The 27,314-nt window shown below is 35.2% G+C and overlaps 1 protein-coding gene across 2 annotated transcripts in view; it reads right to left on the reverse strand.

Moving 5' to 3' along the window:
- The window catches only part of Map2k4 (mitogen-activated protein kinase kinase 4), an 82,779-nt gene that overhangs the window by 19,048 nt on the left and 36,417 nt on the right, over positions 1–27,314 (reverse strand). For both annotated transcript variants that reach the window (XM_019206173.2, XM_019206174.2), the window contains exons 3-6: positions 17,289–17,408; positions 13,715–13,834; positions 11,104–11,155; positions 7,392–7,519 (exon numbers count right to left, since the gene is read on the reverse strand). In XM_019206173.2, coding sequence (XP_019061718.1) covers positions 7,392–7,519; positions 11,104–11,155; positions 13,715–13,834; positions 17,289–17,408 — 420 coding nt within the window. The remainder of the gene's footprint in view (positions 1–7,391; positions 7,520–11,103; positions 11,156–13,714; positions 13,835–17,288; positions 17,409–27,314) is intronic.

A 27,314-nucleotide genomic window follows, 5' to 3' on the forward strand; every position in this document is an offset into this window, starting at 1 on the left:
TATATTTATGTGAAAATCAAGAAAAAGCAAAACTGATAGTGACAGAAAATAGAATCAATGTTTGCCACAGGCAGAGGTGGGGAGCCACAGGAAGACAGGATATCTGGGAGCAAACACAAGGAACTTTTTCACGTGACAGGCAAGTTCTGCATCTTGACATTACATAAATGCATTTGTCATATGCAAAGAGTACATTCAAAATGGGGACATGTCATTCTAAAACTGTTGTTTGTGTCACTGAGGGCCAGAATGTCCAGCATGTATATATTAGAAAAACTTGCACAACTGAAAAGAGGTAGGCGGATTCTACTGCCTTTCAATGTCACCATGAAGCATATCTCGCAGGGCTACCCAAGGACTATTCAGATGTATTTTTGTTTCACTTGACTATTTACTAATCATTTGAGTCTGGGACACTTAAATTACACACTACCTTCAAGATTTTTATTCATCAGGAATGCAAATGATTTATATCAATAACCCCAAAAGTTATAATTCTCTTAACCTGCAGATAATCACCAGTTTTATCGAATAGATATATAATCTAGCCATATCATTCCAACCTTCTCTCTTCAGTGACCATAAATACTGAGTTAATTAAATCTGAGTCAGTACTATATTAACCTGACTACTCAGAACTCTCATTAGTGATTTAAGTACATTTAGACACACTCATTATTCGTACACACGTTTTTAATACTTTGAAAATTACTCTTTGAAGAGTATAGATTTGTTTGATAAAATTAATTAAAAACCTGCCAGGCATGGTTGGGCATGCCTGAAATTCCAGCCCTTGGGAGGCTGAGGCAAGAGGATCACCAACCTGGACTTGAATGGTAACTCACTGAAACTATGAGCTAATAAGTGTTTGTTGTTTTAAGCTATTACATTTGGCATAGAGGCCAGCCTGTCTCAATAAATAAATAAAAGATTCTTATCTAACTCAGCCGTAAAAACAGAAAGTTGTAACTTTTGACATCAGCTGTGACACATCCCACTGCTGGCAATGTGGTGTACTCTCTGCAACTTTTACCAACTGTTTTGTAAGCCTCCAAGGGTAGCAATGCAGAGTCCCAGGTCTTTTTAGATTAAAGCGGCAAAAGACTTATTGAATAAATATAACTAGTAATATAGACCTTTTCCAATATTTCATTTTTTAATTGATCATTCTTAAGCCACAAAAAAAAAAAAATCTCAATATGCCCCGAAAGACAGAAGTGTAAGGCTAAAATGTCTTAAAAGCAGGTAACAAGCCAAAAAATTAACAAAAATCAATTGGCACATTGTGTTAGTTAGCTATGTTGTACAACAAACTCTGTCAAATGTAATAGCTTAAAACAACAAATACTCATAATCTCATGGTTTCAGTGAGTCACCATTCCATTGCCTAAGTGTCTCTGATTCCAGTGTCTTACAAGAGACTATTATCAAGGTGTGAGCTAGGTTGGTATCTTATAATGGGGTTGGAGGACTTGTAATCAAGCTCATTCAAAAGATTACTGGAAGGAAACCATGCTTCCTTGCCAAATAAGGCTCTTCAAAAAGATGCTTGAGTGTTTCCTCAACACAGCTTTCCCAAAGGTGAGCAATCCAAGAAAGAGGCCACACTGCCTTTTAGTGACTACATTCAAAAGTGACGCCTTGTCTTTTCTGCTATATGCGACTCATTAGAAGCAGTCAGTCCATCAAGTTCAATCCACACTCAAGTAGTCATTTTGTACTTCTGGGAGGGAGGTATATCAAAGAAATTGTACCACATTTTAGAATTATAACACAGTTGGCTATTTTTTAAAAAAAATATATAGAGAGAGAATTTATACTTAATATTTAAAACAACCAAGAAAGTTACAGTATGTATAGATACATACATGCATATACACGTGTGCACACACACACACACACACACACACACACTGAAGAAAAAGTAAAACATCACGGTTATCAAAGAATTATCTAACCCTTTCCCAAAGACTTCTGGCCAAGATGAACTCCAACCTCAAGAAAAATAAAACTTCACTACCTCAACTATCCTAAAGACTAAAAATTTTTGAGCCCAAGAAAGTCAAACTTTTTTTTTTTGCTCACTATGTGATCAATAATTGTTATAGCATGAATAAAATAAATAAAAACAGAATTTTTCCCAATATTTAAAGCTAGCATAACCCACTTAAAGCTTTTACAAAGTACATAATGTCACTTAAATATTTATGCGAAAATCATAAATATTAACATACCAAATATAAAAGTATATTAAACATACAAATCTTGGGCCATACAGGAATTATTTCTGGAACACAAAACGGTTCAATCAGAGGAAATATATATAATTATGGTTTATCATTCTAAATATTATGTGGAAATATTTCATTATGTTCTCAATGATGCCAAAAAGGCACCTAATAAATTTTAGTAGCTATTTCTGACTTATTCCTATTCTCTCCCTACCTCAAACACACACACACACACACACACACACTCATATACACATACACTAAGTAAAACAGAAGCAGGAAAAAAAAACCAGAAATAATCAGGAGGTACTTGCATTCAATGCAGAAATAGGAATCTTACTATCAATACCACATACAAATTCTATCATTTAACACTAATCTAAAAGTACTAAGTAAAGCAACAAAAGTAAATTTAAGCAAAGTTAAAAATATATGAAAAAGATCAATAAAAAGGCAAAAATTATTTGCAGCTTCATCTCTTGAGAATAACTAAAATCTGTTTTTTGGAAAGTAGATCAGTAACTTGACTAGTTGCAAAATAAAACATTAAACAGTGTTGCTTTATATTATTAGCAATTATTTTTCAGAAAAATACAACCCACTCAAAATAATAAGAAAACTAACAAAGCACCCACAAATCCAGCAGTAAACAAAATAAAGACTTTGGGGGGGCTGGGGATTTTAGACCAATGGTTTCGCCACCTGCCTTCCAAGTGCCAAGGGCCTGAGTTCGATCCCTGGTACAAAAAAATAAAATAAAATAAAATAAAGACTTTGGTCTCAAAAGGCTCTACTCCAAGGTTTAGATCTAAAATATCCCCCAAAAGTATCATATTTGGAGTTAAGGCCTGTTAAGAGGCAGCAGGTCACTGAGGTTAAGACTTAGAAAGGTGTATTCTTGTCCCCAGCTCCTCCCTTTTCTCTCTGCTGTCTGCCACAAGTTCAGCAGCTTTCTTCGGCTATGCCTTTTCACCATGTCATTTCTACCTTGGAGACAGCTCATCATGGACTAGACCCACTAAAACTTTTTTTCTTTGAGGGTAGAATATTGCATCTTATCCTAGCAAGAGGAAAGTAGTACAAACACACAACCTACACAAGAGGTACATATGACAAAATAGGTGGCAACAAGGAACAAGAAGCAAAATAGGAGCAAGGGTTAGAAAGTGATTTGAAGAACCACTTTAGATGTAGTGGTCCAGGAAGTATTTACTAATGATGTGACATTTGAGAAACCTAATCAAAATGAGAGTAGTACATTAAAAATAATCACAAGAAAGGAGTTTGGGAAAGAAAAATACCATGAGGAGAAAATATCCTCTATAAATTTATGGAAGAGCAAGGAAGTCTGTTTGGGAGCTGGAGCAGAGCAGAGAAGGCAGAGTGAAAACATTCAGAAATATAACTGACAGCCAAGTTTGGATACAGCCCAACAGGCACGCTAAAATGACTTCAGTATGTTTTAAGCAGAGGACCAACACCATCTGACTTGATGCTTTTTACTTTTTTTTTTTTTTTAAGATATGGGGTCCTACTATGATGTCCAGGTTGGCCCCAAACTCCAGCAATTTTCCTGCCTCAGCCTCCAAAAAGCAGCTGGGACAATAAGTACATGCCACTTGTATCTGATCTTTTCACAGCCTACTCTGGTTGTCATACTGCCAAGAAATCATAGCAGATGGGGCTGGGGATTTAGCTCAGTGGTTCCGCCAAATGCCTTGCAAGTGCAAGGTCCCAAGTTTGATCCCCAGTACAGGGGAAAAAAAAGAAACCATAGCAGAGGAAAGATACAAGTAAGGAGACCAAGCAACAGGCAGAGAAAGACTATGCAATACGAAGGTGAAAAACTATAGTGGAGCCAGGCGTGGTGGTTTATACCTATAATCCCAGCACTCTCAGAGGCTGAGGCAGGATGACACAAGATTAAGCCCAGCCTGGCAATTTAGTGAGACCCTGTTTCAAAAAGTAAAACTACTAGGACGCAGCTCAATGAGAAGACCCAGGTTCAAAGAGTACCAGAAAAAGAACAAAAACAAAATATTCAGACATGCCAGTGGATAGACATGAGCATTAGTAGTTTTTTTAAAAAGGATGGATTTTTAGATATACAAGAAAGGTAAGGCAGACTATATGTGTTAATGGACTAGATAGAGAGTACAAAACACAGAATGGAATAATGCACGGCTCCAAAGTTTTGTCTTGAACTACCAAAAAATAAAGAGTTGCAGTTTACTGAAATACAGAAAAGATGAGGAGCAGAAGGCAACTCACAGATTTTGTAGGGAATGAAGAGAAGACAGGTCAAGAGTTCTACACTGCACATGCTGTATTTGCCTTTTCACGTAGAATCTAAGAGGCAGAAATAAAATAGGACACTAGATACATGGTTTTTGAGTTTACATATATATATAGTGCAGGCAAGAAAAATCATAGACCACCAGCACTCATCATTTTCCAGAGTATCTACCAAGCGGTAGATATGGCATATTACTGAACAAAAGAGACAGGGAATATTTAAATCCTTAAGACTTAAGATGAACTCATTAAAGGAGTTTGGGTAGTAGAGAGGAGAAAGGGGATTGACTACTCTACTCCAAGGCACACCAGCAAGAGATCTGGAAGAGGAGGAGGTCCAGACACCAGGGGAGAGAAGCCCAGGCAGCCCAGGAAGCGTAATATTCTACAAACCAACCAACACAAATGGTTCATGAACATGGCAATTCAAACACTTCAGACAGACTAAGGAAATGTATGAATCAGAAATAACCACTCACTCAGTACTTTTAAAATGTTCTACCATGATTCCAAACTTTTGGCCATAGAAATTTTTTAAAAAAATATATATCTCATTCAGAAATAAGATTTTGAAAAAGCTACTGTGTACACTATTTCCAAGTTCTTTAAAAAGAATCAGAGTAAAACCACTTGTCTTCATTAAACATGTCAGTCAGTGATATCACAGAAGATAGCTTCATGGGATTCCTTTAAAAAAAAAAAGAAGTAACAATGGTCAGAACCAACTCTGTGAGACTATTTGCAGGGAGAAATCAAAAGTGTACAATAACCAAGCAAATTTTGGACAAACTAAGTTCTCGTGTGTGTCTATTTTTTTTTAATTTTCTACACAAGAATGGAAAGTCTACTTATTTAAAAGTTACCTGAATTCAAAATATTCTATCTGAGCCACATCCACATTTTTAATTTAATTATTTTAATCAAATACAATTCTTAGCCAATGGGACAGAGTACTACAGTTGGTCACTCAAGGGTTCATATGCAGTTTAAAGAGATTGTGGAACAATTAGAGGTGGGGCCTACCAAGAAGTAACAAGGCCACTGTAAAGCATTATCCCCAAAAGTGATCAAAACTAATCTTCCAAGTTAGGTCTTCAATTAGAGCAGGCTATTAGAATGCAAGGCCACTTGGTGCGCCCAGCCCCTTCTGAATGAAGCCAGTCCCCTTTCAGTTTCTCTGCCATGTTGAATATAGCCAAAGGACTCTCAAAAGAAAAGGTAGGAGGTCACTTCTGACTCTTAACTCCAAAACTGATAGCTAAAAAAAGCCTCTCTTCTCACAATTACCCAGCTTTGGATATTTTGCTATTGCAACAGCAACAAAAATAGACTAATACAGTAAAATGTTCCATTAATTCTGTCCTTCAAATTGTAAATTATAGTATTTCTCATGTCTGATTTTTTTTAGCCTTTGAATCCCTAATTATCATGATAAAGGCATAAGATTGTCCTATGAATTTGCCTGTCCAGTCAACATCCACAAAGCTCAAACTTTAAACGAAGGTCTTTTTTCATCTTAAAATGTACATTTATAGGGGCCAGGGGTTTAGTTTAGTGGTGCAGCGTTTGCCTGGTAAGTGCAAGGTCCTGAATTTGATTCCCGGTACCAGGGGGTTGCGGGGGAAATATATATATATATCACACATATATCTCACATACACACAAACACACACTTGCATTTCATTTGTAGAAAAAGTGACATGAAAAGATCTAACAAAACTAAAAGCAGCACTAAAAGTACAAAAATTCTAAAATAGCTCTATAGTGAATATTTTTACACTATTTGCATATCAACAAATAAATAAAAGAATTTATTTCCCATATCATTTATTTATTTTAAATAAATATGAAATCTGGGGAATCACTGAGCCCATCCATTCATAAACAAGTCAGAAAACCTCTATCATCTAATCTAACCTGGGATTATTTTGAGTTTTCTATTTTTATAACAATGGGTTTGGAAACATATAAATCAAGGAGAAAATAAGTAAAATGACACAAAAATGCTACGAATTCTAAGCCAAGCCTTAGTTTAGAAGAGTCCATAAACACTGAACCAGACTGATAGGAATGCCTTGATAAACAATGACAAAACCTATGTATCACTACTGAGAGAAGTATACTGGTCTCCAAAGAACCATGGACATATTAAAAGAAGACATTAAAACTTAAGGAAAATGCTTAAAATACACACACTAAACTCCAATTCCAAAAGAAACAGCATGTGCAAAGACCGGGGTAAGATGACCATGATATCTCTGAAAATAAAGTGTATACCCATATACTCTAGGAAACAGATGTTTTACTAAGATTGCAAAATACCTAAGGCCTCTAGGCTTGCATTGTCCTGTGTGCTTCATCTATTCCTGAAGAAGAAAACAACAGTATTCAAATACAGCTTCAGACTCTGTAAGGAACATAATGTGTTCTGCAAACAACTCAAGTCTTCCTACTCTACTGTAAGGGAAAATAGCCTATAGTAGCCCAGGATACACTCTAAATGTCTACTGCAGCCAAGACAGCACAGAGACACTTTTAAGAATTTATCATCTGGTTGATAGTTGATTAGATTATAATAAAAATAATAACTAAAAAATATCACAAATACTAAATGCCTAATAAGGATTAGAGTAAAAAAAAAAATGAATAGTGGAGTTCACTGAAATAATTTAGCAAAGGTTCACAGACTGAAATAATTTAACAAAGGTTCATGGAGAAGCTAGAACTTGAATGTGGACTTAGAGAAGAATATATCCTAGTATGGTGAAGCTGCCTGATCAATGAAAACTCCTCAGAAGTACAGCATCAAAGGGCACAGGCTTTCTGCAACAACTGCTAAGAAGGAGGCTTGCACTTCATACTTACTGCCATGTATGGCCTACACCCAGCATCTCTTGTCTTGGCAATGGAGTCCACAAGCTGTCCACTGATGCCAAAGTCACAGAGTTTAATATTTCCACTTCTATCCAGAAGAATATTGGAAGGTTTGATATCTACAAGTGATAGCATTTCGCACATAATTAATTAACCAAATGAGCTAATCTAAAAGAATTTGAAGCAAAAATACTGAAATACATTAGATAACATAAGTAGCTAAGTCCTTAAATTCAGATTGTAAGAAGGAAAACATCTTCATTTAGCACATACAATCAAGTTTTAAATACACAACTTTAACGACTAGAATTGTGTTCATGTAACAGCCCAACTCAATTCACCAACATCTTACTGCAAAGCTTACAGATGGATGTTGACTGTTCTCTTAACATCTTCATATTTATAAAACATGCATAAAACTATGGTTTTTCTCTATTATAAACAGGAAGTTTTTAAATGTCAACACTTAAAAATTAAATAGTAAAACATACTTATCAATCAACTTAGCATTCTAAAATATTTCCTTTATTTTCATCAAGAGGCTTTTATTCATTTTCTTGGTCCAAATACTTACATAATAGTCAAAATAGATTGAATAAACTTATCCTATTGGATAATACAAAGCTAATCTACAATAAATTTCAAAAGCTATACACCTAAATATAAGGCCATACAAATTATGAATTCACTATTTCATTAGAGCCTTATCTCTTTAGGAAAGTAGTATCACACACATGAACATCATTCACTCTCTATACATGCAGCCACTTAATTATTTCTAAGAGATTTTTTTCTCTTCTTAGATTCCTGGACTCATCCTTGAGACATCACACTCATTTTTACTACATAGAGAACGTATGTTTTCCCTGAAAGTGAAGAACACCAAAGTCCCTTCCTCACTGGCAGCGTTACCAAATGCTCTCTGGTCCATTTTCCGTCTTTGCTCATTAATTCTCTATCCTTACTGAAATCCTTATATCACTTCAATGTCACTAGCAGGACTCAATGAATAAAACGAATTATAAATACAGGACACAAAGAAAAGCTATATAGAGCTCAGAAAGTGGCCCACAAAAAAATCTTAAACAGACCTCCTTCCATCAGTGACAGAGCCAACTACTGTATGTCTGAAACACCCATGCTTAACCATTCATTCAGTTCTTTTAAATGGAAGCTAAGCCTTGCGCAGCTATTCTCCTCTGTATGGGCCTTTCTACACCTCAACATTAGGTTCCTAGTTGGCCTCAGCTTAGTAAGTGTTACAGCTTATATCAGCATGTCACCCTTAAAGCCTCATGCTCTCAAAGGTAGGGCTTTTTGGATTGACTAGATCATGGGTGTGTAATACTGGATCATAAGTGTATAATATGGGATTAGTCCACTGACTGGCTTAGCAGAGTTTTGATGCAACTGAATGATAGATTTACTGGAGGAAAGATCCATTCTTAGTGCAGGTGGCACCAATCAACAGTCTTGGAACCTGGATGGAATAAAGAGTAACCTGCCTGTCATGCCATGGGCTTTTTCTCCTCTGCCATGCTGCCCTGACTTGGAGCTAACTAGCTGGACTGAAACCTTTATAAACTAAAGTAAACCTTTCCTCCTTTCACACTTGTTAAGTGTTGGGTATTTTATCCTAGCAAAGAGAAAGTCTGTAAGACAGGATAATCTCACACTCCTTGACAGTAACTAGTTTGATAACATGAAACAATTCTCATGAATGAGACAGGAAAATAATAGAGACATGCAGAGAATATTTCCCTGCTCTTTAGACAGCCACACAGGAAATGAGAAACTCTTTTTCACGAAGTTGTCTAGATGTAACACTTGAGAACTGCTGCAGTTACTATTATCCTGAGGATGAAGTCATCACAAAAAGGAGGACAGTCAAAACAGAAATTGGGCTTCAAAGCCATTCTGCCTTTGAATTGTTGAGGACAGATAATGAATTTACTTACGTTTAAGCCATTTATCAGTATTTTGTGTTACTTGAGTTCAAAGTAAATTTACAACTTTAACTGCAACAAAAAAGCTGCTATGGTTTAAATGTGATGTGGCTCTGAAGGATTCGTGTATTAAGGGATTGATCTCCAATGCAGCAATGTTCAGAAGTGGGGCTAGAGAAGTGTTTATCAATGGACTAATTAATCCATTGATGAGATCATAATTTGATGGTATTATTGAGAGGTGAAGGAACTAACAGACCCTAAAAGGAGTAGTTTGTGGAGGTGTAACCTTAGGGACTGTTTCTTTCCTGGACCCTTCCTGTCCTTTCCTTTCCACCTCCTTCCTCCCATGAAGTAGCTTTCCTCTGCCACACCCTTCCTCATGTAGCTGCCTTACCACAGGCATATAAGCAATGCAGCCAACTAACTATGGACTAAAACTTCTGAAACTGTGAGCCAAAATAAATATTTCCATCTTAAAGTTGATTTAGGTCAGGTATTTTGTCACAGTGATAAAAAGATAACATAAAAGCTAACTGAGAAAAAGTTATTGCCAAGGACTTTAGATTTGACTATTAAGCAGGTAGCACCTAGTTACCTGTAACCATCCATTATTTCTGAAAGATTTTTCTTTTACTAGATAGTTTCATCCAGTTTTTCCCATAATTTTTTTTTCTTGGACTCATCCTTGAGACATCATACTCATTTTTACCACAAGCAGAATGTATGTTTTCCATGAAAAGTGGAGAACACCAAATCCGTTCCTCACTGACAGCTCACTACCAGTATGAGCCAATATGCTCTTTAGTCCATGTTCCCCTTTGCTAATTAATTCTCTGTCCATACTGAAATCCTTATGTCATTCCACTGTCACCATCAAGGCCCAGTGAATAAAGATTTATAAAAAGATCAATGAGTACTGACAAATACTCTAAAAGGTGATACTCTTTATGATTATACAACATGGCAGAAAGGGGAGGAAAAAATCAACTACAAAAGAAGCAGGCAATTTCATTTGGGGGACCTAACTACATTATTTTCAGCCACAGCAAAAATAAGATGTTGATTTAAGATTATTTTTAACAAGCATTAAGCGAGGCAAAATTTAATAATATACTCTGATGCTCAGAATTAAATAATTTCCAGAGTCCAGTGTCAATCACAAATTAAAAGCACTTAAATAAATTACCCAATTACTAATTGATTTAATTTCTACAAACATGTGCTAGAATTATTATGTTTTCCACTGCTATGAATTTGATCTTGTGTTTTTTGTCCTATTTGTTATCTGGATGAATCACATAGTGCCATACACTCTCTTAAATTTGTCCATCACAAAGTTACCGAGGCAGTGATGCTGTATACTTCTTCAAGGCTACCATATGACTACTGACTCTGCAGTACTAAGAAGAGTAAGTATTTAATCTATTTGCTAAATTAAACTCAGGAATCCCAGAGAGTTGCTGCCTTTCTGAATTGGTTTTCAACTACATCAAAAGTTTAAATTTGAAACTGTGCCTAATAAGATAAAGATCAACATTTTCACAAATACACTGTGCTTTAGAAAAATTTCAATTTACAACACTAAGTAAAACATCTCTCAATTCACAGAAATATCTTTTAAAGTGAAGAAACACTTGATAGCTTTAAGAAGCTTGAGGGTAGGAGATGGGGTATAGTTTGGTGGCAGAGTACTTGCTCAGTAGCAGATTAAGAAAAAAAGTATTTCTACTGTATAAAATGCAATCCATACCCACCTCTGTGAATAATTTTCAAGTTTTCTTTTAAGTGGTTTAGTGCTTTCACAGTCTAGGGAGAAAAGAAGTGATGAGATAAAGAAGTTGTTTCTTTTTCATAAAACAGTGCAACAATTCATCATAAGCTACAGTACTGCACGTAGCCATTTGTCAGATTAATATTTCAATAACCTGCCTGTCATATTTGGTTACCTGAAAATGCTAAATAATGACTTAAGATCTGAAAACTTAGTTGTCTTTACATGCTGTTTTCTGTCAGTTTAAAAAAGAAAGCACACAGTTTAGTAAGTCATTAAAATTTGTATTGTGTTTTTTTTAAGTTGAACCTTTTCAAGAATAAAAACAGTGTAAGAAAATCCCAAGCTGGACATGGTGTCACAAGCCTGTAATCCCAACACTTGGGAGGCTGAGGCAGCAGGATTGCTGTCAGTTCGGGGCCAGCCTGGGCTATACAGTGAGTGAGCTCATTACCAGCCTGAACTACATAGCGAGACTCTGCCTCAAAAGAAAAGAAAAGTAAATCCACTGAAATAATTTGTTATCAACAGTAATGATCAATAGATTTCCCTAGTTCTCAATGCCTCACAATTATTTTCCCTCATTGGATGCTGAGATTAGATTTCAACATCATTTTTGCACAGGCAGGGTATCTGGTAGCCAGTGTTGCAAATTATTCACAATTCATCATGTTGCTTGATTGCTGCTCATGATCAGGGAATCAGATTTGTATTCATTAGTATATGTTTCTGATACACAATAAAAAAAAAACAGATTTATTCAGAAAAGAAAAAATGGATACTTGAAATAAAACTGCACAACTTCAAGCTAGGGGGGAATAAAGCAAAAGGCCAGCTGTTGGCTGTAAAAGCCAAGTCTCTACCACCATCAGGCTTCTGAGTATGAGGAATGTGGAACAGACAAACCCAAAATATGCAAACAGTTGTGTTTGTAGGTTCACTGGTTTACTAATGAGCAAAAGACTTAATACAAAGTAATTTTAAATGTTGTACTTAATAGATAATGGGATCGCCAAGTCTGGAGACACAGGCACACATAAAATACCTTTGCAACATATAATAAAATAATTTTCTAATTTCATGGCCATCATGTTATTCAGTGGTTAAGAGTACACTCTAGGGCTGGGGATTTAGCTCAGCGGTTTGGTGGCATGCCTTGCAAGCGCAAGTAAAAAAAAAAAAAAAAAAAAGAGTACACTCTAGAACCAGGCTATCTTGCCTTTGACCATGTACCACTTACAGCATAAATATCAAAACAAATTAATTACTTAGCCTTCCCATACTTCAGATTTATCATCTGTTAAAAATGCAGGAATACATTTACCATAGAGAGTTGTCATTAAAATTTAATATTATGAGATCCTGGCTTAACACAAAAACTCAGTCATCATAAATTTTACGCTAACAATAGAATCTTGGAACTGGCTATATTCATAACAACATAAACAATAACTACATTTAGTATACTGGAAAGAGATGGCTAAATTGATCAATGTAAGATTTTATATACTCATCTAAGTTTCTAGTTTAACTCTGCTCTTTTTTTATACATTAAAATTTAGCTAATTCATAAAAATGTACGTTTAATCATTGATTTTGGGAAAATGATAGTTTTACCATAAGATTTATCAAGACAAAAATAACAACAATTTACAGTAACTGAATTGAGTTTTTTAAATATACATATATCTCACTAACAACTAAAATACAGTTTAGAAAGTATATTTTTAACCAATTTTATTAACTTTTAATGATTAACCAGGATAGTCAGTCACAGTGGAGGGAGAAGACGTACACAAAAAGAGACACAGAAAACTACATGCAACCTAACATGTATCTTAGAGCTTCCTGTAAAATTTAATTTATATCAACTAACCCAGGATGTGTCACTGGCTCAGATTCTCAGGAGTTTCTAAAAAGTTTAATGATTTTGCTTTATTAAAAATAAATTACCTTTCCTTTTTAAAAAGAATTTGTAAATATCTGTCAACTAAAAGATTCAAAGCTAGAAAGAAAGTGATGATGAACTTTCAGAACTATAAATACATACTCAAAAGAGTACTTTTTCTTCTCTGATACTCTGGTAAAATGAAGTGATCAAATTAATAGTAATGGTGGTTCATAAAATTGCTAGTCAACACTTTAAAAAGTTTACACTAGATAACCCAAATCTTAAACCACAGGAAATATACTCTTAAGATTGAAATTAATAGGCTTTAAAGAGACTTCTTCAATTCTGATTAGTTTACCACTGAGTGGTAATATAACCAATTAAAAATAGTTAAGGCAACAAGGAACAATGGACAGAAAATAACTTTTGTAATCTTATTTACAGTACAATCCTTTATTGTTCTTCAGCCTCTGAATGAAAAGAAAAACTGTTAGTATTTACCTATGCCAAATTTGAAAAATGATCTTATGGCCTATTGTGCTCATTACCCCCACAGAAGTAACTCTGTCTCTTTCACTATTATAAATGATTTTCTTAGACAGTCCTAACCTGTAAAGGACATTCAGTTATGTGCATTTAAAATACTAGTAATTTCTTTATATAATCATACATACAATGAACAATTTAAAAAACAAGTACTTACTGCTAAAGTGATTTTGCCTAAAATTTCTTCTGGAATAACATCATCTAATACACTATATACATATTTGTAAAACTTATCAAACGAGGTAGACATGAGTTCCATACAGATCCAACAGTCACCCTATAAAATAACAAATATCTGTTATTCTTATGTCTTAAAAGTAAGTACCCTTCCAGAAATACAATTAGAAAAGAATCAATCTTACTCTTTCTTATATTGAACCTCAAACAGGAGATAATTTTTGGCCTTATTAAAGCCGTGGGCAGAACATTAGTCTTGGATTTAAACACTAACTGTGATCAAAGCCAATTTTACCTACTTTTTTTTTTTTTTTTTTTTTTTTTTTTTTTTTTTTTTTTTTTTGGTACCGGGGATTGAACTCAGGTCCTTGTGCTTGCAAGGCAGGCACCAGAACCACTGAGCTAAATCCCTGGCCCTTACCTACTCTTAATTGCATGGATAGGGACCGTTTTACATTAAAAAAGGTTTACACGTTTATAAAAATTTAAAGTTTTGCTATAACAACACAAATTAGGAAATATATGAAAAACCATCCATTCTCACTAACAAAGTGATGACACCAAAAAATACAGTAGCAAAATAAATAAATAAATTAACTAACTAACTAACTGAAACAACCTGCTTGAATACTACCGTCTCAGGGAGGACTATTCTTAACTAATATAAAATACAAATCAGCCTGCCTGGCACTGCCTCATCCTTCTCTATGCTGTGCAAGCCTCCCCATCTTCTAAAATGGAGTCTAACTTACTTATTATGTTTATTCTGTTTATCATATCTTCCCTACTAGAATGTAGCCTCCACCACGACAGAAGCTCAATGACTCTTTCTTAAAGGAATGAATGCAGGCTACAATTCAGCTGAACCATTCAACCACTGATGGTAACATTACAGATTGTTTTAATCTTTGAAAGCAATTCTACAATAAGACAAGAAAAATACTGTAGTTTCCAGGGCTGGGATTTACCTCAGTGGCACCACTCCTGCCTCAAAAGCCCAAGGTCCTGAGTTCAATTCCAAGTACCACACACACACACAAACTGTACTTCCCACTTAACTACTTTTTGCAGTATCAGTTATTTGTGCTCAACTCCAATTCAGTAATACTAAATAAAAAATTCCAGAGATAAACAATAGCTTAGTTTTAAACTGAGCACTGTTCTGAGTAACAGGATAAAATCTCATGCCATCCTGTTCCATCCTGCCCAGGACATAAGCCACTCCTTTATCCAGCATATCCACTTTGTATACACTACCCACCTGATAAGCGAGGGCTATTCTTAACCACTACTGCAAGTTGTTAGACCTACTGCCACAGTACTCCAGTGTCTATGTTCAAGAAACCCCTACAATATTATAATTATTCTATTTTATTACTAGTTATTATTGCCAATCTCTTACTGTCCCAATTTCATAAATTAACTGTTATCACAGGTATGTACATATCGAGGAAAATAGTATACATCGGGACTGGTAATATCAGTGATCCCAGGCATTCACTGAGTGTTTGGGAATGTTACTCCTGCAAATGAGGAAAGACAACTGTAAATTTCTCAATATTATTTAAAAGAATCATCCCATGAGTGGAAATATAACTTAAATATCCCATAAATTACAAAAGCAAAAACCAAGAAATAGGCTCTATCATGAAGTAGAACTCTTACAGCAACTAGAATTACTTCTTTGGACAAATTTTTTTTTAATTTTCAGACATGGATTAAAGAATAACTAACTTCTAGAATCTTTTCCTTTATAAGACTTCATATATGTTTATTTAATGCTATGTTCAGTTCTGTTGAAAAGAAACGGCAACTTTTAAACCAGTAACAATAGGGCCAGGAGTGGTGTGCACGCCTGTAATTCCAGCACTTGGGAGGCTGAGGCAGGAGGATTGCTGTGAGTAAGAGATAAGCCTGGGCCACAAAGTGAGCCAGGTCACATGTAATTCCAGCACTTGGGAGGCTGAGGCAGGAGGATTGCTGTGAGTAAGAGATAAGCCTGGGCCACAAAGTGAGTTCCAGGTCAGTCTCAACTACATAGTGAGACCCTGTCTCAAAAAACAAAAAAATAAACAAACAAAAAATAAATCAATAACATCAAAAACACTGATGTTATACTCTGTGATCCAGTTCCCAAAAGGAAAGGAACAGGACGTTAATTTTTCTTTCCAGTTCCTAACAACCCCACTGCTCCTTTTAACATTTTCAAGGTAAGAATAGTATTTTTAAGAGCAGGAGGGGGAAGGGGCCAAAAAAAGAATTAAAATGTGTTTTGTACACATACAGACTCCCCATGATAAATGTAATCATGTAGTGCAAACATGTACTAATAACATAATACATTTATAATTATTTTTGTAAAAAGAGTATATACACTAAAAGTATAAAGAAGTTTCAAATTGTGTAACTGATAATGTAAAATAAGAAGAAAAGGGCTAAAGGAGTCGGGGAAGGGGAAGGGTAGGGAAAAGGAAAGAAGGGAAAAGAAAAAATATGAAAAAAGGAAAAACTGGAAACAAAGTCTTTGTAAATAGGGAAGGGTAGAGGGGTGAAAGGAGGGCAGGGATATAGGGAAAAATGAGAAGACCTGTCATGTAAAGGTACAAGATGAATGAAACTGTACTGTATACCTACAAAGTACCAATAAAGGGCCAGGGATTTAGCTCACTACCTGCCGCGCTAATGCAAGGTCCCGAGTTCAATCCCCAGTACCGAAAACAAACAAGCAAACAAAAGTACCAATAAACTTAAAGAAAAAAAAAAAAGAGAGAGTATATGAAATGACTTGTTCAGGTCAGTGGTAACTAAAAAGCACAATTTTTGATGATAGTCCAGGATATCATTAAGTATTTCATTTATTTGCTTAAAACTCTAACTTTATTCCTGGTCTTAACTTGCACCATAGTTTTAGGCAGTTGGATGACTAGAAATAAGTGTGTGGGTTGACAGAGGTATATTGGGACACAAAATAACAAGAAGCCAAAGAAACATGAGAAAAAGAAATAAAAAGTGTTAAGTCTCTACACAAACACCTAAATATCAGAATCAGAAAAAATAATTTCTACTATAATTATTAAATTGCATGTCTGATCAGTATAACTAAAGATTATGGGTAGAAAAAAATAAATGTTTACAATAAATATAAATACATGATAAAAATCAGTGAAGTTAAAGTGGAGTCAAGAGAAGTAGAATCTGAACTCACAGCAACAGTAATGACATTTAGATTTGTCAGGTTCTTAAAAGACAAAGTATTTGTGAACTAAGAAAAAAATCACGATATTCATAAATGACACCCAGAAATACATATATTTAGATATATGAGATTCGTGTGTGTGTGTGTGTGTGTGTGTGTGTGTGTGTGTGTGTTGATTCACCTCTTATTTAAGGAAAAATTAGTTAATGTTAGATTAACATGACTATACTGAAATAGTAAGATGTTAGCTTATTACCCACATGTCATGTAGCTGAAGATTAGTCTAATGTTGTCATCCTCTTACTTGTCCCAATTAGATATTCATTTATTGGCTAAAATCCACATAGTTTATTCCTACCTCTCTGAAGAGTGCACCATAAAACTGAACAATGTATGGGCAATCACTACTCCGCATTACAACATCCAAATCCATAAGAAGCTGTTTTTGTTCTTTTTCATCCACTGTTGACCGTATTCTCTGAAAAAAAAAATTACAATAGATGTCAGAAAAACATTTAACAATTTCAGAAACTCACGTAAATCCTTTTCCACAAAACTGAAAACTTATCAGACTTCACAATTACTAACCAGATACAAAATGTTTCATCTTTTACTTCTTTTTACAAGAATAATTTTTATCTCAGAAAATTTAACAAAATAACACCTAAGAATTCTTTGAAGGGCACAGTTCTTTTGAACCAGAAACATCCATTAATGATATGGGGGTTATACAATAAAATTATTGGACAATGAAAAATAACGCCCACATGCAAATATAAAGAAAATCACAAGTTATAATGGTTTTCATATGAATGATTGTAAATAGCTTTATTTATTTTTAATTACCATTTCAGAGTTGTGGAGTCTAGCATCCAATGCAAGAAAATTCAAACTATATACTCCCTAGCATCCCCATACCACAACGTCTTCATTCATTAGATATGGGAAATAGTCCAATGCAGGAAAAAGTGAGTACTAGAGTAAGGGCAAAACACAGACAAAAATCCAGGCTTCTCAAATGCTACACTGGGATGCTCTTCCTTCACTGAATTATATATTAACAACAAAAACTTTTGTCTGACTCTCTAACTCATGAGTCAACATATGGCTCAGCAAAACTCTATGGAAAAATCCCTAAAACTGAAGAAACAGGAGCTCTTTTTGTGTATTCCTACTCTGATGAGGAACTCCTCTGTATATCACAAACCTGGGACATATATGCCTAACCAACCTGTATAACAACTTCTCTGTACATTTCTAAGAGACTTCCACAAAACTTTAGTACCTCTCTACCTTTCACCTCCTACCCAAGAACAGTGTAAGATGTTCTGAGGGATAGTTCCTACTCCAGTAGAGAAGATCAAATCAAGCTCAGAAAATGTAATACATTAACAATAAATCTATAGTTTAATATTAAAGCATGCAAACAACTATTCTCATAAAAAGTTCACAAAGTCACACCGCGCCACTGTGTACAATAGGTAGCACATACTTACAAGGCAAGTTAGTATCAAAAAATATATAAGGTAGCATTTTGTCTTCCAAAGACTTCCAGGTGTCTGTCCTCAATATTCTTGAAAGGGAGGAAGGAAGTCAATTAAATTCTTGAGCCCATTTTATAGAAGAGAAGCCAGAGCACAAAGAGATACAAAAGATGTATTCCATGTGACATGAGAATGGCAGTAATTTCAAGAACAAGAAGTAGGTTCTCTCAGTTTCATTTTTGACATTAAATGAGGAATTTTATATACTCCAAATATAAACGAATTTAATTTTGCTACTTAAAATATATATCTTGCTAGCTATCATATTTCATACCACAGAAATATATTAACTGGCTTGTCTTATATAAACTGATTTAAAACTTTCATATAAAGTATCACTGCCAGATATAAAAATAAAAATAAGAATAAAACAGTAAGAAACTAGTTCTGTTAAAGTTAAGAAAATTTCACCTTACTCTCCATCTCATTTGTAAATTTTCATAGTTTGGAAATTAGTCATTTTGATTTTAAATCAACATTGGCATGTCTCCTCAAAAAATATGTATTTTAAAAGTTAAACTAGCCAAAAGATTTTTGTTTATTCAAAATATGACATTGACAATTTCTATAATCATTCTAAATACATTTATTCTTGCTTTAAACACATAACTGAAAGTATGACTGTGGGGGCCGGGGATTTAGCTCAGTGGTGCTGCCGCCTGGCTCACATGCACAAGGTCCCGAGTTTGATCCCGGGTACCAAATAAAAAAGGTATGGCTGTGAAAATATTTATTCAAGAGGTGATTACTCTTTTAAGGATCTTAGTAATGCATATTATCTAAATTTAAAACAAAGGGTTGGTATCTATAGACAAATGCAAATGACTTTTTGTTGGGGAATATTTCTACCAACTGGTTAAAAATTTTTCTTTCACATTAAAAAAGATTTTTTTTTATATTTGCAAATATACTAACAAACATTTATTTTATGATACCCTTTTTGCTCGTTTTGGTTTTCCTAAACTGGTGATGTGGTTTCCTAAACTTGCCCTTCTATAAATGCTTTTATTCCAATTTTTTTGAAAGCGTATGACAGTCAAAATCTCAAGAGTTATCAGTGCTTGACTTTTGGAAGCCAACTTCCAAAAACCCTGTGATAGCTACAGAAAGTATACAAGCTACAGCACCTATTAGAGGCCCAAATGAAATCCCTGTATCTGCCTGATTATCTAATACTAAAACAGTGCCCGACAAAATCATACAGAATTGTAGTCAGAATGTAGAGAGTTCTAATCTTTGAGATCATCAGATAGCAGGAAAATCATTCTTTGATGCTATATCTAGCACAAAACAGAACATGGAAAAGCCTGGATGGGCTACTGGTTTAATACGAAATTGATGGTGCTCCTGGATGCTTTCCAACATATTAACACCTCCTCATACTCTCCAAATGTTCTGTCTCAGTGACCGGTGGTGCACAAAAAAGTAGCTAGCAGCTAATACTGCATCTGAAATATTTGAGAATGAGCAAATATACACCAAAGTTGTAAGACTGGTTATAAGAGTAGTGTATATGAGCACTTAATAAACGAATTCAAAAGGCCTAAGGGATACTCCCAAAGGAGATTAACTATAAACATACACCAACAATAACAGTAACATCAAGTTAATGAATCTGATTCAGTAACTCAATTCAAGTTGAAGAATATTTCATGATAATGAATGAATCAAATCAGTAAACAGTAACAAAAAAACACTCAGAAATTTTCTTCTAGGAAAACCAAAGCAATATGTATGGGAAAGACTTCTAATATTTGAAACAAATGAGATCAGGACCTTCTAATATTAGGTACCAGAATTATATAAAATTGAACCTGTCAATGAGAATATAATTCCTTTCCCTTTATAAATGTGTCCTAAAATAAGGGGGCACAGAAATACCAAAGTGCAAAGATGAAGTAATTATGTTACTTGAAATTCTCTGGTAATCACAATGTTCAGAAATCAAATCTATTTATAAATGCTTTTAATTCCTAAGAAATTTTCATTTATTTACATCACAAATTTAAATTAGGTAAAGCTTTCATGTATTGGGGCTCAACAAACTTTTTTTCCCTCATTTACATAGAAGATAAAAAGTCCACAAGAGATCAAAATATCTTGTCATCTCAAGAATCGTAAGATTTAGGGCTGGGGATAGGGCTCAGTGGTTTCACTGCCTGCCTTGCAAGCACAAGGACCCAAGTTAGATTCCTGGTACCAAAAAAGAATCTTAAGTTTTAAACAAGTTTCCTTTTCAACCAAATATCAATACTCTTTCAAAACCATTCTTTTTCTTCATTATAAGGTTGAACTCTCACACATTATTAGCTTAAATTACTTCATGCTCTCATGGCAAGTTAAACCATCTTTCTTAAAAAACAATTTGCATCTCTTTTGAAAATGAAAAGTAATTTTTGTAGTTTTACTTTATTTGAAGATAATGTAGAGGAAACATCTGAAATGAAAACAAAGCTGAAGCAGTGGCCCATGTTTGTAATCCTAGCACTGTGGTAGGCTGAAGCAGGAGGATTGCAAGTTCAAGTCCAGCCTGGGCAATTTAGTGACAGCAAGAATCTGTCTCAAAACTAAAAAATAAATAAATAAAAGATAAAAAGAACTAGGGCAATCTCTGGTACCGCACACCAAAAAAAGAGAATTATTACCCTACATATAAACTGCTTTCCAGTGAAGAAAAAGTTATACACTTTTTTTTTCATGTTGAAGATTTTTACTACTGCTACAGTTCTATGAAATTCCCACAGAACTGTAAGGGTTTAAATACACACAAACAACAAAAATTGAAGCTTTAGAAGACATTTTAAAATAAAAATAAAGAGACATTAGATTGTTTTCCATGTTCATTTGAATGTAAGGTGTGATTTAAAATCATCCAAAAAATAAAAACAAACAAAACAAAACCCTGCACAATAGAACAGATCATACTTGTATAACTGACATTCTGAGCCTTGAGGAAAAGAGAAAGATAGGGTCCTGGGAACAAATTATACGGGGAGGATTTCAGGCCTGTATTTTAAAATATATGGTGAGACAGACACCTAGGGCCTTGCTCATGTTAGGCAAATGCTCTATCACTAAGCTATTTCCCAGGCCTTTTACTCAGTTTTTGTATTGAAACAGGGTCTGGACTGACTTGCCTAAACTGGCCTTGAACTTTGTGCTCCTCCTGCCTCAGCCTCCCAAGTAGCTTGGATTACATGTGTGCACCACCTTGTCCAAAATAAAATATATTTAAAGTGCCCATATTTGTATTAAATATTGCTTATAGGCCCAATAAAGTTTTAAAGATAGGTAAATTTCAATAAAAACAGCATTAAAAATACCAAAATGACTCCACTAGAGTCACACAAAGAATAAATTCCCAGTTCTCTGGTTTTAGGACTGGTTTTATATATGATCAAATTTTTAAAATGAGTTTTGTTTTTTCAAACTACTAATCCAATTCATGCTACTAGTTGGAGTAAATAAAAATTCACTTACTGGGCTTACTGGGAATTCTATATCAACTAGGCTACAGCACTCAAAAGTTAACAAGTCCCATGGGACAAGTTAAAAATGTTCAAAAAGAAATATTCTCCTGCCTTCTCCTGTCTCATTTCAAAACACAGGAATGCCCACTTTGAGAATAGTCCCAATCACATAGAAATGGCTCAAATTCCAGATTGTTAAAAGGTTACTGTGTTACTTCCTAGGCACTGTGCCATTAAGAAGCCATTGGTATTTTTAAATGTTGACAAAAGTTGGCCTCGTGGAATGCCTCAAGTTTTAATAACTTGAATTTATAGTATAAGTATTTTTACTATTTTATTGTTACTGAACACCTATATAAATGTGGTGCTGTTCTAGATGTCCTCTAATTTTACATTGCTATATCTAGAGCAATTCTTGCTTCACGATAACATGATTCTCGACACTTAGGTCTAAACCTGCCAACCCCAATTCCCACATGTGATTTGCCCGTTACTCAACGGAAATGACAAAACTAGTATCAGCAAGTAGGAGGAACATTCAAGTAGATTAAGGCACACTGTTATAGTGAAAAGAGATTATAGAAACAAATAAAATTAAATCCCCAGAAGAACATAGGTATGGGATAGGCAGAGAGATAAAAGAAATAAGATGATGGTAATAGGAAAACTACAGCCTTTCTTACTAAGATGTAAAGACTTAAGACACAAAGGTGATTTTCCCTCCTTCCTTTCCTAAAGTTACTTTCAGAAGTGGAGAGATAAAGAAACAAAAAATAAAGGAAAAGATGAACCAATCACTATGAAGTTAGGCAAAAAGAAAAGGAAAGGAAGCTGACAGTACAGTGACTAAGAATAGAATTGCAGAGGAAGCAAAGTAAGAAAAGCATACAGTGTTGGTTCGAAGAAGCAAGTCACCAAGGAGCATTTTGCCTAGGTCCTAAAGAATTAACCCACCTGATGCTGACAGTAGTCCTTGCCACACATTCTGATTCAGGTAAGCTTTGCATCTCCAGGGTTCTCCAAAATCTTTCAATTGCCAGAGAAGTCAGGCACACACCATATAACAAAGCACCAGACGCTGACCATTCTGACTCCCTGTTGTCCTAATATGACAACTACTGACTCTCAGCAGATCAACCCAGAGTTTTCCTTCCTATGAAGCCAAGCTATGAGAAAAGGTTAGGCACGTGATATCTCTTGAGTGTGTGTGTGTGTGTGTGTGTGTGTGTGTGTGCACACGTGTGCCCACACCTGGGTTACCTGATCCCATTCCTTCTTTGACAAAAGGAAAATAAGTGATTATATATTCAAAAACTCAGAATTAAGAAAATTAAGGACAACCTATATACACTCTTGATTAAAAACAGTAGTTCCACAGTATGTGTGACAGATGTCAGTTACTACAATTTGAATATCCCAAAAAGGATATGAATCATCAGTAAACACAGCAGGAATCAAGAACTGAAAAGCCCAGAAACAGGCTTGACTAAGCAGTGGTGTAGTAGACAGACTTGAAAATAGCAATTTAAAAAATTTATAAAATGGCTGTCAATTCAAAATGATACTATTTTTTTGTTTTGTTTTGAAATGGAGAAAATATGTGGGGGAGGGGGGTGAGGTGTAGAGGCAGAAGAAATGAAGAAACTAATGTGGAAAAGCATGTTCACAGTCCTGGAAGATAAGATCTCTAAATTCTCACACAACCAATTCTTGTCAGGTTTCTGTATGGCTCAACTGAGGGTGTAGAGGGTAGAACAGTGAAGTTAAGGGTAAAGTAGGATACTCATATTCCATGAGGCACAGGTACATCCTTGGCTGCTTAGACTAAGTCAGGAACACTTCAAAGTGAAAGACAGACAAGTTCCCTTATCAAAAATTAAGGCATGAATATAATGAAATTCTGCATGGTGATGGATTCAATAATTATAGAGGATATCAGTGTCAGGCTTTAAAGATTACTGGAATAATCTGATTAAAACATCTGATATAGAATAAAATGATAGAAACTATCAGAAATTTGTCTATTACCAAGGCAACAAGTCATTTCAGTTCATCATCAACCAAAGTCAGAACACCAGAAAGTATTTAATTTACTCTTCAGCAAAACTACGTGGGATCTGTTTTCATTCAATTAGCTAAAACTCCTATTTCAGGGCATGTGGCTCACTCTTTTATATAAGCAGTTACTGTGCCAGGGATTTGGCTCAGTGGTTCCACTGCCTCCCTTGTGAGCACAAGGGTTTGATCCCCAGTACCACCACCAAAAAAAAAAGGGGGGGGGCAGTTATTATCCTCTAATATTACCAAAATATCTGTATTCCATATTTCAAGCATGTCAAATACCTTGCCAAATTAGCACAATGGCTAGGACAATCACTCTCATGACTAAAATCCAAAACAAAGCTGAAAGCTCCCTGTGATGAGAAGTGTCTATATTTTATACTAAGTGGACACTGGTAAATATCACCCATACAGAAATCCTAGAAGTGTTACATGAGCAAACATTCATATAGGACCTTGTGAGGAACTCTTCTCCACAGAAAATAGTGATAGAGTAAAGGCTCAAATGTATCATTACATTTAAAATTAAAAGATGAAAAGAACATTATCTTACTATAGTTGCAATAACGGTATATTAAAGATGAGTTCAGGAGCTGAGCTTGTAGCTAGGAGTTAAGAGAGTATGTCTAGCATGTGCAAGGCTTTGGGTTCAATCCCCAACACCAAACAAAAACAAACACTTGCATAGTTCTTGTGATCTACAGGCACTAATATTGCTAAGCCATAAACATACCCTTGTTCATTAAAAATTCCTTGCTAAAGACCCCTCCTAAGGTTAGCATTTGTTTAAAAAAAAATAGAAGGGTCACACTCAGATCCCAAAGTCCCCCTACTATTCTGACTCCTACAAATAAATACATTGCTTTCCCAGCACAAATGGTGCAGAATTCAGTTCTAGTGTAAAACAAGAAAATCTCAGAAACAACTGCAGCACATCAATATGATATCACTTTCCTCTGGGCCACAGGATATCTTAGGAATTCTTATTCTCCTGATTTGCAAACAAAGGTTATATATCCTAGAGAAGCAGGAAGACTCATCCCATAGAACACAAAAATGCCCAACACATATCATGATACCAATATTAAGATCAAAGCAGATGGAAATATTAGCCAAAACAAATAGTAAAACAAAATCAAGGTACAGTATTTGGAATGCATCACAGATACCAAATTTGCTTTCATGTCCAAAAGTAACAAATAGTATCTGTTAAGTAAATTGTTTAAAATTATAAAAGCATATGGTTTTACTAAGTTATCCAAGTCTTTGAAATCAATTTAATGAGTTCCTGATTGTATCTTAGGCAAATTAATTAATTGGAGTACTTCCCATTCTTCTCAAGGGGGAAAATGAGCCTACTTATTTCCTTTACGCATTTCTGCTATGCATTATCAGAGAACCTGTGATAGCAGTTCAAAAAGTCTGCACTGTATTACAACAGGAGAAGACATGCCCTGGTACAAAGTTAAAGGATCAAGCCTGATACATCTTGATTAAGGTGGCACCTTTTTCTTTATACTATGTGCCATGTACATTTAAAGAGCATAATATCAATCTCAGCATTGGAAATTTTAAAGTTTAAAATCATAACTGATAGATCATCACTTCAGTATCCATGACACAAGAAACAACAGTACAAATCTGATGTAAAACCAATTTCAGAGGCATGACCACAGACAACACAAAATGATAGGAAATATGTCAAATATTAGTTCAGATGGCTCCCATGAGGAATAAGGTATGATGGGCCAGCTTTCCTCCATAACTATATATCTATACACTAGGGTCACAGTTCAGTTAGTTCAAGCAAGTGATGGTAGCCAGTTTAAAAAATTAGATATCCAGTGTTATGTTCAGAGACCAATAATGGTGAAAATTCACCTACATCAACCATTTCTAAACTGTTCTATTTGGATCTTTAATGTTTCCTCTAAGCTGATGCTGGATTCACATATATGGGTAGGTAGAGTCTTTCTTCCTAAATATATTGTGTGCGTGTGTGTGTGTGCATGTGTGTGTGTGCATGCACGCACACACACGCACACGCACTAAGGATTAAACTCAAGGCTTAACGTATTCTAAGCACATACTCTACAACTAAGCTGCATCCCAATCTCCACCTACCCTCTTCATCAGCAGAATAGTACTGATTTTATCTATTTTATTTATTTGGTTCCACATACAATTCTGTTACTAAAAAGAACCCACAATCTGAAAAACCATTAGCCTGGTGCAACAGTAAAGTTCAAAACCAAGGCTAATTGGAGGGTTTCTTTGCCAGGTCCTTGGAATTTGCCAGCTCCTGGTATTGCTCCACTTACACTTTTTATATGAAACCTTACAGCTCGTAAAGTGACATCAGGAAGCATAAAATAGGGCTCGAATGTAGATTTCTTAATGAAGCCACATGATCTGGCCAATCAAACAAAAGCATAAGAAAACAGAATCTATTCTCTATTCAGAAACAGAGCCTAGGGTCAGGGATTTAGCTCATTGGCAGGCACTGCACTTGTCTTTCAAACCCAAGGTTGTGAGTTTGATCCCTGGTACCAAAAACAAACAAAAACAGAGCCATGACTTCTGCACTCCACAGCAATTCAGACAATCTAAAATCACTATGGTTTTTCGGTTGCCTAACAAATCATACATGAAAAAGGAGCTTTTCAAATTTAAGGTCAACTCTGGCAAATATTCTAGTGCTTTCAGAACAATACACAAGACTAATATATACACACCAAAATGAACCTCCTCCAGTCATTGTTGACCGTAACAATCCCCACCCAAATCATGCTATGGAAATTCTAACAGCAGTGGCATAGTCCCTACAGTGGTGGGAAAATGAGCCAAGTTACATTTTTCCAATCCTGATTCCCCATACTTGCCATACCATCTGTATAAAGGAGGCCTACCTAATCAGCAGAAGAGAGCCCAACACTGCTCAAGGAAGGGCTGCGCTGTGGGCTCCTGATACCATCTGAGAAACGATCTACTCCTCATCAACCAGTGGAGTTAAGTGAGGTCTCAATTCCAAGTCAAGAATGCTGAAGTTAAAATCTGTATCACAGATCAAGTGACCAGGCAGGACCAGAAACACTTAAACCAATGAATCAGGAGAAATGAAAGAGTAGAGCTGAGAGTTAAAGGAATAAGTGAAAAAGATCACTATGAGTAGCCGGGCATGGTGGCTCACACCTGTAATCCCAGCACTCAGGAGGCTGAGGCAGGAGGATCGCTGTGAGTTCGAGACCAGCCTGGGCTACATAGTGAGTTTCAGGTCAGTCTCAACTACATAGTGAGACCCTGTCTCAA

The sequence above is a fragment of the Fukomys damarensis genome, unplaced genomic scaffold, assembly GCF_012274545.1.
Source record: "Fukomys damarensis isolate Sample0158 unplaced genomic scaffold, DMR_v1.0_HiC HiC_scaffold_13, whole genome shotgun sequence".
Taxonomy (NCBI): Eukaryota; Metazoa; Chordata; class Mammalia; order Rodentia; family Bathyergidae; genus Fukomys; species Fukomys damarensis.